The sequence below is a fragment of the Rhea pennata genome, chromosome 29 (assembly GCF_028389875.1).
Source record: "Rhea pennata isolate bPtePen1 chromosome 29, bPtePen1.pri, whole genome shotgun sequence".
In the NCBI taxonomy this organism is placed as follows: Eukaryota; Metazoa; Chordata; class Aves; order Rheiformes; family Rheidae; genus Rhea; species Rhea pennata.
This window is the reverse complement of record NC_084691.1, coordinates 2791977-2806550: the sequence shown is the minus strand read 5'-3', so window position 1 is coordinate 2806550 and position 14574 is coordinate 2791977. Positions and strand designations below refer to the sequence as shown.

The following is a 14574-nucleotide window of genomic DNA, read 5'->3' as shown; positions in this document are numbered from 1 at the left end:
GGGATCTCTAGGCCTCCTGGATTTGGGTTTTTTGGGGGGTTTTGGAGGCTGAACAGAGGATGAACAGGTCAGAGAAGGGCCAATTTCTCCAGTAAACCGCAAGCACCGACGGGGTTTATGGCTGGGCTAGCAGGACACGGAGCGTGAGCCGCTGTCCTGCGTGGGCCACGGGTTCCCACGGAGGGCTCTGCTATCAGAGGGGATTCCCACCCCCGCTGCCGACCCCCCGGTGGGTCCAGCGCGGGGGAAAATTGGGGCAAATGCGGCTGGGTGTGTAACCCCTGCAAGCAGCTGAGCTCGACTCCCCTTGCCGCACCTCGCCAGCGCATCCCACGCTCTAGAAACACTAAATTACCCCTAAATATATATTATTCTCCCTTTGTTTTCCCTTTTCCTCCTATTTTTCTTTTCTTCTTTATCACTGAAGGGTTTTGAGCGGGTCCCTCCGCCGCTATTTCTCCCCTTGGTGTTTTCCCGACGGCTGCGCTCGCCTCAGGAAAAATCCCTCCGTCTCGGAGCCCCTCATCGACTTAATAAATAAAGAAAGAAATAAATAGTTAAAAAGAAAGAAAGAAAGAAAAAAAAAAGGCGTTGTGTCGCGGGCGCTTGAATCAGCCAGGCCCGCCGCTCCGCTTTGCTCCCCACGCAGCTTATAACGCCCTCTCCCAGCCTCCCCGCGGCGCGTGTGTGGAAATCCGGGAAAATAAACCTTTTTTCTTGGCTTCGCGTAGGGAAAAAGGAGTGGGAAATGGTTGTGGTTTTTTGGGGGGGGGGATTTTTCTTTTTCCGACCCGGGGGGGGGGGGTGCGGAGGGAGGCAGAAGCACCTTGCGACGGGAAAGAGCCGACAGGTTCAACCCTCGTGTAAAAGGGCCTAATTTTTTTTTGGGGGGGGGGCAGGTTTTCTTCCCACCCCTTCGAAAAAACGCGGGGGTGCAAAGTGGGGGTGGCGGCGCGGACGGTGGGTGGGTGGAGAAGGACTCCCACCCCCGAGGGAGCAGAGCCGCCCCGCGGGATAGCGAGGCGTGGGTACGCCTCACCCCCCCCCCCCACGCGCGCCCCTTTGTGTCTGCCGACAGCGGTGCCCCGCGTGGGGGGGGGGGAGCGGGAGGGAGAGGACGTCGCCTTTAAGAGCGGCGCTCCCCCCCCCCACACACACACACACACTCCCCGCGCGTGGAGAAGCGGTGGCGTGGAAGGGGGGGGCAGGTCACGTGGGCGGGCCGTCGCGAGGGGGGGGGCATTTCGGGGCGGGGGGGGGGCGTGGCCGCGGCGGATTTCTTAATGGAGCGGCGGCGGCGCGGCGGCCGCGCATGCGCGCGCGGCGCCGATATGTTGGGGGGGTCGCGGCGCGGCGCTTCCCCCGACGGCGGCGGCGGCGGCGGCGGCGGCGGCGGCGGCCGCCCGGGCGCGGCATGACGGCGCCGCTCGCGCTCCCCCCGCGCTGGCCCGACGGGCTCGTGTGCCGCTGCGAGGACGCCCCGCACGACAAGGGCCGCCCGCGCCCCGCCATGGAGGCGCTGGGGCCCTGCCGGGAGATGTTGCCCCCGCCGGGGCTCGGACCCCCGCCGCCGCCGCCGCCGCCGCAAGCGGGCGGCTACGGGGAGCTGGCGCCCGCCGAGCCCCCCCGGCAGTGCCCGTCGGCCGCAGCTTCCAGCGCCGCGCTGGGCTACGGCTACCCCTTCGGCGGCAGCTACTACGGCTGCAGGTTGTCCCACTCCCACGGCGTGAACCTGCAGCAGAAACCCTGCTCCTACCACCCTGGCGACAAATACCCCGAGGCCGGCGGCGGCCCCCTGCCCAGCGAGGAGCTCCCGTCGAGGGCCAAAGAGTTCGCCTTTTACCCGGGTTTTGCCAGCTCCTACCAGGCGGTGCCCGGCTATTTGGACATGTCCGTGGTGCCGGCTCTCGGCGGCCACCCGGAACCGAGGCACGACGCTTTGCTTCCCATGGAAGGCTACCAACACTGGGCTCTTTCCAATGGCTGGGACGGGCAAATGTACTGCTCCAAAGAGCAATCACAGTCGACACATCTCTGGAAATCACCTTTCCCAGGTAGGCTCCCCTCAGATGCTTGTCTGCTTACTAACCGCCGGCTAAAAACTATACGTCGGGCCGTGCGCGTATGAGTGTGCGTATATGTGCATCTCCCTGTATGCCTGTATATATAATTAAAGGGAAAGAAATCGCTTTGGAATGCCTCCTGTGCAAGGCAATGTGTATGAACATGTATGGGAAAGAAGGTGAAGCAATCGTTTCTGAATCAAAATACACGCCGTGAGCTTGCTTGGAAAGTAACTTTGCCGTTTAATTCTCCCCTTTTTTCTCTCCTCCCTCTTGTTGCTTCACCTAACAGCGTCTCTCGTCGCATTTCTCTTCTCTTTCCCCCTCTCCCCGCCAGTTCTCTAGAGCTTTTAAAAAAAGAAAGGGGGGGGGGAGCAAAACATCCTTCTCGCTAATATTTCACTCTCAGAACGAGAAGCGTCTGCTGCTGGTACAGTAAATCATATCGCAATTACCCGCAATTAGAGCAAGAGGTGTCAAGTGACAAATGAAGCTGGTGAGGAGGGGAAAGAGCGAGGCAGAAGGGCTGAAGGCGACCACCTTGCAGCCAGGTCGGGCATCCTGCGGCGCTGACAGCCCCCAACACTCCCCCCCCCCAAAAAAAAAAGAAAAACAAAAGAAAAATAAATAAATTTAAAAAAAGGAGCTGGAGCATCTCTTTTTGTCAGGCCACCAAGGGATGAAGTAATTTACCGGCCACTTGCTCCGTTCCCCCCACCCTTGGCCAAGCGCCCTCTGCGCCCTCGACGAGTGCGAGGGAGGAAGGTGATGGCGCCTCTTTGCTCCTAGCACCGCGCTCCAGCCCCGGGGGTCCCACCTTTGGGTGGGGAAGGTCACAGCCGCCAGGAGAAAAAGAAAAAATAACCACAACACGAGGAAAAAAAAAAAAAAAAAACAAAAACAAGCCAAAAAAAAACCCCACTCCGCTCCGTGGTCTTCTTCCATGGAGAGCAAGGATGGGTCGTGTTAACCCTGGCTGGGTGAGAGGTGCGGGGCCCGGGGGGATGACACGGGTTATTTATTTTGCTCATGTGGGACAAAGAGGGTCGAGGGCCTTTTTGCGGCATCCTCGGCTCCGAGGCCTCCAAATTTCCCTGCGCTGGCAAATAGCGAAGGCACCAGCCGCCCCGAAAGTGCTTTTGAGCTCCGAAATTAGCTCGTGTCAGCGATAATTGGGCTTTGGTGTTTGCCAAGGAGCTAGGCAGCGCGCCCTGTCCTCGCTTCGCTTCGGCTGGGTGCCACCCTGGTGCCAGGGGAGGGTGGTGGGGAAGGGCTAGGGGTGCCATCAAGGTTTTGGGGGGCTTTGCATCTCCCCACGACCAGCCGGGCAGGGGAAAAGATGCTCCCCGCATCTTTGGCGTCCACCTCCTGGAGGGTCCCTTGGCGGAGCGTGGGCTATCTCCCTCCCTGGGAAAATGCCACCAGTGGGGAGGGAGGATTTGGGGGGCAGTTTTGTCCTCCCCTCGAGGGGGGTCGCCGCTGCCCCGACGCCCCGGGAGGGGCTGGGTGCGGGGAGCGCACTCGCCTCTGCAGCGCGCCCGTCGCGGCTGCGCCTCTGCGGTGGTTGCGAAGGCTCCTGCGAAAACTTGCTGCCGAGCAAAAATCAAAGGAAAGGGGAAGAAAAAAAAAAGGAAGGGGGGGGAAGAACGGAGAAGCCTTGTGTAAAATGCATCTGCTTGGAAGGGCCCTTTGATTATCTTTGCACATTGAATCGACTCGATGCTCCGTGTATATCAGACAGTCAAGAAAACCGGCCTTTCCCCACGTGAATGTATTAATATTCCCCTCGCCGCCTGCTTTTTGTCTTGCCTTTCTTTCCATCTCTTTCCCTTTCCCTTTTTGCTCTCATTCTTCCATGCTCCTTTCCTTTTTCTCCTTCTTTCTTTCTTTCCTTGCTTCCCCGAAGTGGAGAAGCCACCATCCCACGCCCCGTGATGAAGTAACAACACCTCTTCCTCTCTCTCTCTCTCTCTCTCTCTCTTTTTATTTATTTATTTATTTTATTTTATTTTATTTTTTGCAGACGTCGTCCCCCTGCAACCCGAAGTGAGCGGCTATCGCAGGGGCCGGAAGAAAAGGGTCCCTTACACGAAAATCCAACTGAAAGAGCTGGAGAAAGAGTACGCGGCCAGCAAATTCATCACCAAAGAGAAGCGAAGGAGAATTTCGGCCACCACCAACCTGTCCGAGCGCCAAGTGACCATCTGGTTCCAGAACCGGAGGGTCAAGGAGAAGAAGGTAGTGAGCAAATCCAAGACAGCGCATCTCCACGCAACCTGACAGAGGGACGATTTCGGAAGGGAGGGCAAAGCAAGCAAGCAAGAAGCAGAAATTTTTATCTGGTAGCTGCTCTGACCGCATCACTGGACCTCTGCTGATTGGAAATAATTTAAAAAGCGACATTAAAAAAAGCACACACGCAAATAGCCGACGCATCTTTGATTTATCCCTCCGTCCTATTCGCTGACTGTGAATATCCGGTTCTTGCGCTGAGAAATCCATTGATGAGGTTCAACTGTGTATAAAAAAAAAAAAAAAAAAAAAAAAAAGAGAGAGAGAGAGAGAGAGAGAGAGAGAGAGATAAGCTAAAAGTGTAGTTACGTTAAAGGAGATGAACTCTGAGTGTCACCCTGTAACGCTGTATAGTCCGATCCCCTCTCCAGGGATGAGTCTTTCATATCTTTGGCTGTTTCACACACTGATGTAAAATGTGTGGAGAGCAAAGTTGCATCAGCTTTGTCTTCTTTCATCGCTAGGGACTGAAAAAAAAAAAACAGATAAGGCTGCTATTGTGGGAAGAAAATCATTCCTCTGTATCACTTCAAACTAACAAATACTAATTTAAGTCACACACGAAAGTGAGCTCCTATACAATACTATTTTTTGGCCTCTTCTCACGAGGGTTTATCTTTCTCTGCCGTAAAACTGGAATGTCTGTTCTCCGCTGACAATATGGAAAATGCACAGTATTGTCTTGGAGTTTTATTTTGTTCCTTTCCCTTCTCTAAATCGACTAATTATCAACAGTGTTCTTTCGATATGTAAAAGCATCAATTTTTTTAATGTCTTGTATATGTATATATTATTGTGGTGTCCAGATGAGATGTACCGAATGCAAGAATACATTTCCTAAAAATAAATAGCTTTTTTTTTTTTTTTTTTTTGGCCTGGAGAAAGGGCAGCCGCCAGCTGTTTGTGCCCCTCGTTGTACGCCCGCACCCGAGCAGCGCAGCCCTTTTTCTTTTTAATTCCTCCTGGGACCCTCTTCGGGGCTCCTGCTCTTTGCCCAGTTGCAAATACAGCCCGAATTGTAACCTCAGCCCAGCAGGTCTCCCCAAAGGAGAGGAGAGGAGGACCACAGCCCTAAGGATTTAGGGAGAAAAGGACAAAATAATAATAAAAGGGATCCCCAAATCGGGAGGAGGATGCGGGGTGTAGATGCGTGTACCCCACGGCAGGCTGCTTCCCACGGTAAGTAGAAAGGGGAAAAAAATAAATATGCGGAGGCTGAGCCCAGCTAAGGCAAGTTTTTCTTCTTTTTTTTTCTTTTTTTTTTCTTTTTTTTTCCTTTTTTTTTTTTCTTCTTTTTTTTTTTTTGGGTCCTTATTTTCCTCAGCTCCGCAGTTTTCCACCCGAATAGGGTGAAGGCGCGATGATTTTCCGAAGACGTTGCTAATCTCCTTAAATCTCCCGAGTGCGAGAGGGATCTGCCTCAAATGATGCCTTTTGCTAAACCTGTTTGACTCAGCTCTGGCCCGAGATAAAAATCTCGCAACCTGCCTCCGCGCCGCGGAGCGGAGCCGCGCCGGCCCGCAGCCCCGAGAAGCAGCGAATTGTTTCCACAGGCGCATCGCAATCGACCTTAATATCTTTTAGATTGAATCACCTCGTTAAATAATTAAAAAAAAAAAAAAAAAGACAAGAAGAAGAAGAAGAAGAAAGAAAAGAAAAAGAAAAGAAAAAAGGAGGAAAGTGGTGGAGCGGCTTTTTAAGTGATATAACCCCAAACAATGTTATTGCTGCTGAAATTTGCGTCGAATGTGTGCGAATATTTACCCGACGGGGGAGTAGCAGCGATGATATAAAGTCATCCGGGGAAAAAAATAGCGTGGATGTCTGCATAAATATGCGCCTGGATCCACCAGGTGTTCAAATTCATATGCAGAAGCGCATGTGTGTGCACATATACATATATATATATGTATATATATGTGTGTGTGTGTGTATACACACACGCGCATATATAATATACATATATATATATTTACACTAGTGTTTATAATGGCGAGTGTGTATAACTGTGGGCGTCCGTTGCTTTGAATGATTTGGGCATCGGTATACAACCACGATATAAATGTAAGTCACATGTATGTTTGTGAAGCACAGCGGCGTGCATGTAATTTATATAAGTGTGTGTATTAAAACGCCCTGCGTATCTCTGTGTACATATAGGTATATTATATATAACATACAATATTTGAAAAAAATGCTTTTAGATATATATTTGCATAGACATAGGCAATTACAGCCAGCTATATCGTTATATGAAATGGTGGGTTGCTCTCACGGATGTTCCTCTTATAGCGGTGTATTTTAAATGTCATGTGTGTATGCACGGGAGGGGGGGATATATATAGCTGTATAAACGCAGGAGATAATTAGGTACAGCGGATGTGCAGACATTATGCATCTCCTTGCGGTGCAGACCTTGAAGCCTGTATTGCAAATGCAAAAGCCGGGGAAAGCCCCCCCCCCCCCCCCCCCCACACGCGTTTGGAAATTTCCTAGAGTGATCCCGAATCTCCCGAAAGGTGGGACACAGCTGCGGTCGGTGGCTTATTCTTATTTTGCCCGGGTGAAGGCGGCTCTGTGTCCGCTAAACTCGCTTGGATCTCCTCCTTCAAGCTCCCCTTTCCTGTGGGTGTCCGTGCAAAAGAGGGGGATTTTCCCTGCATTTAGTAATTCCGAGAAAACCTGGGAGCTCTTTAACTTCTTCGAGCTGATGAGCGGAGACATTTGAGGGGCTGATCTGACTGTGGGGGGATTTTTTTGTATTTATTTTTGCAGGATGAGAGCTTAAGTGGTTTAGGAAGATGGGCAGAGATTTTTTTTCTTTCTTTCTTTTTTAAGACGTTCAGCCACTAAATGTTGCAATACCTTGAGAAACGCATTCCCACTTCTAGACCGGGATTAGAGTATTTTTTATTAAACCTGCACTGCGCCGCTTCGCAGTGTCATGGGCAGCGCGGAAACACTTCGCAAATTCGCGGCGGGAGCACGATAGCCGAGAAAATACGTGTTTTGGATTAAAAAAAATGCTTACTCTATTACTGTTTGTGCAGACGTTGAAATATAAATGCAACTCCAGACAAGCCCAAATCCGACATCCGACAGCGAATATATGTCTCTGTGTGTGTCTGTCTCCATGGAGCCTTGTTCTTCCTTATTCTACCTGATTTTGACCAGTCCTGGGAAAAGTTGAGGAAACCGAGAAAATTGAGTGCGGGTTATTGGAGAGGATCCGGCACTATTGATAAATGCATTTTTTCAAAGGTGGATTATTGAGCCCACGTTATTCATGGATCCTTGGGAGCCAGTTTCCAATTCTGGATTTTTTTGTTATTATTATTATTTGTCAACTGCGGCTTAATTTTGTGTAGGGAAGAAGGGGCTGGGTGTCTGTCTGGGTGTCGGTCGGGCTTTCAAATCGCGTGGGAAGATTTAAAACACCGGCAGCAAGAAGCGGAAAGGAAGAAACAAGGAATTCATTCATTGCAGTTGAGGACATGAAGGCTTTTGATGGGCTTCGCTGGCAGATACGGACGAGACTCTGAGCTCTCCTGCCATAGCCCGCCATCGCCCCGATATTTTTGATATCTCTCATTGTCGAAAAAATAGCTCTTATGGTCGAAAAATCCCCCCTTGCCTTCAACACTTCCACCTTCGGTGGCACTTGGCGTTGTTCGTCCCTTTAATGCCGTCGGTTCTGGGGAGAAAGCGTTTTTTGAGCGCTGGTCGGACAATAATAATAATAATAATACCACTTAATTTCTGAGCTAACTTCTTCTTCCTGATCACAGGCTCCGGATTTGTTGACGAGAGAGAGAGAGAAAAAAGCAAAATCTAACCTATTACTCAAGCCATTTGTTTATTCATCCTGTTCCAAGATAATGGGCTTTGGAAGAGGCACTTGCCTAGAGGAGGGAAAAAAAAAAATCAGCTTGCGCAGGCACACGAGCAAAATACGCAAAGCCCCAGAATTAGGTCAGCTCATTTTTTCCCCCTGATTAACTTCCGCGGGCGCGGACGGCACGCTCCCACGGAGGTGTGAAGCACAGGCTCAGGCATTCCCACCTTTTCTGTGCTTTTTTTTCTTCTTCTTCTTCTTCTTCTTCTTCTTTTTTTTTTTTTCCCTCTTACATCTCTCTTTCTTCTTTTCCCTTTAGGAAGGGATTGATGATTTTTTTTCTTTTTTTTTTTTTTTACTCGCTTTTTTTGCCCCGTTTTCCCCATTAGGTCAGCTATTAGGTCAGCAAGGCGTGACGTCACTCCTGTAGTAGCCTTGACCGTGACTAGGCTTTGCTTGACCTTGACATCACGAGCTGCGGCCGCAGGAAGCGGGGGGGACCCCTCACCCTTGATCTTCCCCTAAGCAGCCATCTCCGAGCAGCTCCGGCTCCTGTTTACAGATAAACAAGGTGTTATTTGAAGTCTAGACAGCCGGGCTAATGGCCAACAATAAAGTCCTGAAAAGGAAGTTTCCCAAGTTTAAGCCTTTTCTTTCCTTTGTATCGGGTACTTTGAATAACTTCCCAACCGCAGTCTTTATGGTAAAATCCTGGACGAGGGATTTCCCTCTCCCTTCTTCTTCTTCTTCCTTTTTTTTTTTTTTTTTTTTTTTTTTTTTTTTAAATGGGTTTCCTTTTATTTCCCCTCCTCACATTCGCAAAACTATTACAAAAACCATCTTTTAAAGCCTAATTCCCTACTTTGGAGGGGAGAGGATTTCGCAGCACCGTGCCCGATGCTGAGGTGAGAATAGTTGCTGCTGCTTTGCTCTTCCTATATGTATGCGAAGGGCTTGGCTTTAAAAAAAAAACAAAAACCAAAAACAAAACAAAAAACCCAAACCAACAGAACATTCAGCAGCAATGGGAGACAACCAAAGGGTTTTGCCAAGAAATTATTTCTCGAGACCCTGAGAGCCATCCACGGGTGCGTGTCCGTGTGTACGCACATCCCACGCACTTCTGCAGCGCTGGTTTCCTTGCTTAGAAAACGCCTTGCCTACGTGGTTCAGCACACTGCCTGCTCGTTTGGAAGCTGAATTTAGGGAGAATTTAATAATTAGATGGAAATGTCTCGTCTTTCGTCGCCTCCGCTTTGGTGGGAAGTTGCTGCCCCGGCAGGAGGGGGGAGTTGAGCTGCTTTAGGCGATGCTTGGACCAGCCGGAGGTTTCATCAACTCTCTCCTTTGCCTCCAACTTTCTCTTCCTGCATTGCCAGGAACATTAAATAAGTGAGCTCACCCTTTTCGGGCTCTCCAGTGGAGATTTTAAAATAGTGGTGAATTCGAGCCCATGAGGCGGGTTTGCTGTTGCAGTTGTTGCCTGAGAGGGTTTCTTTGCCCTCCAAGGGGTTTCGCTGCAAAACTCCAGCCCTGAAGCCAGAGCAGAGCTGCAAACTCCCCCGAAGTTGGGCATAAACATTTTTCCTTACAAAGGATGCAGGCATCAGTTTGCATTAAGCTAAGAGGAGGAGAAGATCCTCTGCTGGCAAAGCTGGGGAAAAATGTAAGGATATTCCAGACATTTAACTATTTAAGTGCACCGAGGAAAGCCTCGAGTGGGGAGGTTTCGTAATGCTGTAACCTGCCTTCTTTAAAAATGAAAGTTGACCCGGGTAGTTTCTATAATGGATAAACTAAAGTGTCGAGACATCCTTATTCTTGTACATTTACCAGTTTTCCATATTCATATATTTTTGCCCAGCTCCTTCATATTCCATTTTACTACTCCCTCCACGTGCATGTCTCACATACTCATATATATAGATATGTATTCTTACAAAGTGTACCTAGGCGTGTGTTTTCCACATCAGGAATAATAACCAGGGTAAGCTTAAATGATATGTAACTAAGCCGAAATAAGTGTTCTGTGGGCTTGCCAAAGCCCGTCTATATTTTATTCCCCGTGACATGTATCCGTATATTTATTCTAAATACCTTTTTGACCCTGGCAGCTAACTTCTTGTTCGAATCAAGGAGAATTTTTTTTTGACAAATCACAGCCTTTTTGGGGTGGCATTCAGCTAGGCAGAAAAGCTAAGCAAAGAAGGGATCTGTTCTTTCAACCTGCACAGCACAAGAATACATTTGAATTTGGGTCTCTCTCTTTTTTATTTTTTTTTATTTTTTTTCCCCAAGCAGAAAGACACAACATATATACTCTAGACTGTGATTTCTCCCTTCTAACAGGGTTAATTTCCACGGACTTCTTCTGGAGAAAATCGAGAGAGGGGGTAAATCCTTGCCATTTGAAACGTAAATATTTTGCTGCGGCCATTAGACTGGGGCCGCTTGTATTGATTTTGCTTTTTACTCGATTTTTTTATTGTTATTATTTTTTCAAGAAACCAGACTGAGAGGAAGAAAGAGCCTCTTCATATCGGAGCCCTCCACCGAGCTCAGCCCTGCGGGCTGGGAAGGGGGGAAGCTGAAACCCGGGAGGAGGGAAGAAGGGGGGGATTTTCTTTCTCACGCTTGCTAGAAAGGAGGGTGAAATCGGGCAAAATCGGGAGGCAAGGAGCACAGCGACTCTGCCGAAACGGGGGACGGGGCAAAGCAGAGGGGAACCAAAAGCAGAGGGGAACCAGCCCAGACTTTTTTTTTTTTTTTTCCTTTTTTCACCCATCTCAGTGCAATGACTGATGCTCATCTGAGACAGTCATTTGCATAAGATGTAGATCCTATTTACTACACTAGACAGTGACCTTGAACTGAGACGTTGCAATCTTGCTTTTGCACCGTCTTGCCTTTGCACCGGGAACGGGGGGGGGGGGGGGGGGGGGGGGGTTGTTCCCCTGCCTCGGAGGCGGCTGCTGCCATGAGCAGGCAGCGTCGCCCGGCTACTTCCTCGGCGGTAAAATTTCCGAAAGCTTCGTGTGCGAGTGGTGGAGCTGAAGGAAAACAAACCCCCCGCGGAGATTCAGAAATATTTGGGTCGAAAAGGTCTCCACCTGAAAGCGGGGATCGCTGCAAATGCAGAAAGCTCCGCGATTTCTTGCACAAAGGGCTGGGCAACTTTTTTCAGTGGGAACAATGCGGTGAAAATATATATATGTGTGTGTGTAGATATATATATACACACATATATATACACACACACATATATATATATATAGATTTACTCCAAGGGACACGAAATAGAAATCGGTCTATATTTTTTGAAGAGCAGGAGCCCAGCGCCGGGGGAGCTCAGGGTGAGCTGTGCACGAAGCAGAGACTTCTCAAAGCAGCAGTGTCAGTGCCCCAGGCAAGAGGACTCGGCTCAGGGTTTCGCTTTTAAGCACTGCTCAGCCTGCGCTGCTTTTCAAAAAAAAAAAAAGCACGAGCGCTGAACCTGAACTGCAAAAAACGCATTTTGAATGGGGGAGAGATTCCCGGGGAAATGCGAGAGCTTTGCTAAAGAGTCGTTAGGATTGCTTTTTGTTTTTCTTGTTGTTTTATCTCCTCCTTGGACCTGCTCTCTGCTTGCAGCGGGAGCAGCGCCTTGCTCCGACGCTGATTTTGTTTATTATTTTTTTTCCTCTGCTGCGCGGGAAGGCCACCGGATCAGGGAGCTCTCCCCATTTGTTAATATATTTCTGAGCACGGTTGTAGCCTTTCTTAGCTCTAAAAGAGGGAGTCGGTGGTGCTTCCCTGCCTCTCCCTTGCTCTGGTGCCCATCCTGGCAACATCCCCACATGCAGGACTCCAGCGCGCAGTTTGCGATTCACTTGCTCCGCAGCTCAGCCCTGCAGCTCCCTCCTTTGAGGCGACCGGGAGCTTTTATATATATATATATGTATATATATTTATTTATTATTTGCAACAAGAAAAGAAATCAAATTCAATAAAGAAGACAAACCCAAATGCCCGGGCACTCTTTCGAAGCTAAAATGCATTTTCCCAGGGTCCGCAGGAGGACAAAGCCGCATTGCACCCGGGCACCGTCTTCCAGGGGGAATTTCGCACAGAAAGAGTAAGGTATAGCGAGGATTTTCTTTCGGTTAAAAAAAAAAAAAAAAAAAAAAAAAAAGCACAAAGCCAATTCATATGGCCACCTCCAGGGATCACGTGCTCATTTTTATATAAACTATTCCCTTCCCCGGTTGCCCAGCGTTGCAAACGCTTATTCCGCACCGAGAAGACACTCTGGGAGAAACTGCGAGTAGCTTCGTACTTATACCTGCAGGGAGAAAAATTCCTTGGCAAGGTTAAAAAAAAAAAAAAAAAAAAAAAAAAAAAAAAAAAAAAGAAGTCCTAAACTTCCATTCTAGCAAAATATTTCTAGTAGTCGTATTTCTTCCCTTGCAGGCAATGAGTATAGGAAGGTATGCACATATCTCTCCAAGGTATGTATGTAGCACAGCTATAGATGTACAAGGGAGAAAGAGAGCGGGTAAACGCGGAAAAAGAGGTTTTCAAACCTTAGGAGCTGTCCATGCGCTATGAATAAGCTCCTAAATTAGGTATTTGATTGGCACTTGATTTTTCTGCAGGACTGCGGTCGGGGAGGGGGGAGTTAATTCAAACCCCAGTATTTTCCTACAGGAGGAAAGGGAAGGGAGGCAAAAAAAAAGGGGGGGTCGGGACTATATAAAATAGAAGTAAGGGGTGTTGCGTGCTCCCTGGGAAGGCACCGGGGTCGGAGGGGCGGTTGCGCCTCCGCGGAGCGCGGCCGCCCCCGCGCAGCGATTTTTTTTTTTTTTTTTTTTTTTTTTTACCTCTACAGGAATATTTACGGTACTTTTTGCGGAGTCAACCTGGCAAGGGAGCGCCTGGGAGTTGCTCAAGGCAGGGAGGAATGCAAAGCCATGCAAAAATAGAGCAAACGGGGTGGGCAGTTGGGCTCCTTTAAAAAAAATAGAAAGAAAGAAAAGAAAAGAAAAGAAAAAGAAAAAAGAAAGAAAGAAAAAGAAAGAAAAGAAGGAAAAAAAAGAGAGAGCAAGAGAGAAAGAAAAGAGGTAAAAACCCCACCCCACCCAACAACCCATAAAACATCCTCAAACGTCTGCCTTCCCTTGGTTCCCGGTTTCCATACATTGCACCGTTTTCACTTTTTTCCCCCCTCCCCGTCCCCAACGTATTTATTTTTGCACTGAAATAACTCAATATTGATTTCTCCCCCATTCCGTCCCTCGTCTTCCTTTGCAGCAGCTCTTTTCAACACCACCGGGGGAAGACGAGGGGCGGGAGGGAAGATCTCTGTGGTGTTACGAGTGCAGAATATATTGCTGTAAGGTGGCTCGGCACCACATACATGTGTATATATATACGTGTGTGTGTGGGTGTGTGTTTATGCCCCTATATTTCCTGAAATGGGGAGCGGAGGACTGCGGGGAGAACTATATACACGTATTTTTTTCTTCCTTAGAAATGAAGGCATAGGAAAATATATATCAATAATATATTCTATATGTGTGCGTGTTTGTGCATACGGAATATATTTCGGATATATTCGGGCTCTGGCTGGTCCTATTCTCTCTTCTTTATTCGACCCAGCTCATTAATAAAAGCAATTGAGAATTGTTCAAAATCTTGCATCCTTCCTTGAACAAAATCTTGCATTCTTCCTTGAAGGAGGGTCAGCAGCCCTGGGAAGAGGCTGCACTTCCCCAACCCACGACGGCGGCTGAAAGCCACCTAGTTTGGGGGGTTGGGGGGAATTAAAAAAAAAGGAGGGGGAGCAGAAAAGGTCGCAAATAGCCCTCGACCCTCCCGCCCCACCGCGCCTAACTACGAGCCTGTTGCGGGCGCGATCATTCGTCTCCTTAAAAAGCCAGTAAACTTTATATGACACAATATCTGCTAGTAATTTATTGGGGAGATACTGTAAATTTGAACCGTTTTAGTTAATAAAGGGGCTAATTAATGAGAGCCCGGCTCGGTCCCGCAGCTGGTGGAGGGCCCCTAACAGCCGTCGGGGGAAGGGTGCGCTGCTTTTTTTTCTTTTTTTGGTGGGAGGGGGAACACCACATATCTGCCCTTTCCTGGAGGCTAAATGAGATCTTCGCGGGCGCTTCGGACCAGCGCTCGAAGCAGATTTTTTTTTTTTTTTTGATAAAATGTTTTATGAGGTTTTTTTACTATTTTTTTATTATTATTCTGAGACGACAGGGTGAGATGGGGCGGGGGGGGGAGAGGGAAGAGAGGAAAGAAGGCGTTAAAAAAAGCCCCGAAAGGCGGAACTTGCTGGTGTGTTTTGTCTCGGCTGCCAAGGGAGGGGAGAGCAGCCCCCCCGCCAGCGTA

At 48.9% G+C, this 14574-nt stretch overlaps 1 protein-coding gene across 1 annotated transcript; it reads left to right on the top strand.

Annotated features, from left to right (window-relative positions):
- The first annotated feature begins 1414 nt into the window (after positions 1 to 1414).
- On the top strand, positions 1415 to 4374 carry HOXC13 (homeobox C13). The gene is made up of 2 exons (XM_062597467.1): positions 1415 to 2054; positions 4087 to 4374. The coding sequence occupies exons 1-2, from the start codon at positions 1415 to 1417 to the stop codon at positions 4341 to 4343; spliced, it is 897 nt and encodes a 298-aa protein (XP_062453451.1). The 3' UTR covers positions 4344 to 4374.
- Positions 4375 to 14574: the final 10200 nt, after the last annotated feature.

Bases quoted from the DNA above. Each gene is read 5' to 3' on its own strand.
- HOXC13 (XM_062597467.1), top strand. From the start codon at position 1,415: ATGACGGCGCCGCTCGCGCTCCCCCCGCGCTGGCCCGACGGGCTCGTG. The intron at 2,055-4,086 runs GTAGGCTCCCCT...TATTTTTTGCAG, and splicing joins CTGGAAATCACCTTTCCCAG to ACGTCGTCCCCCTGCAACCC.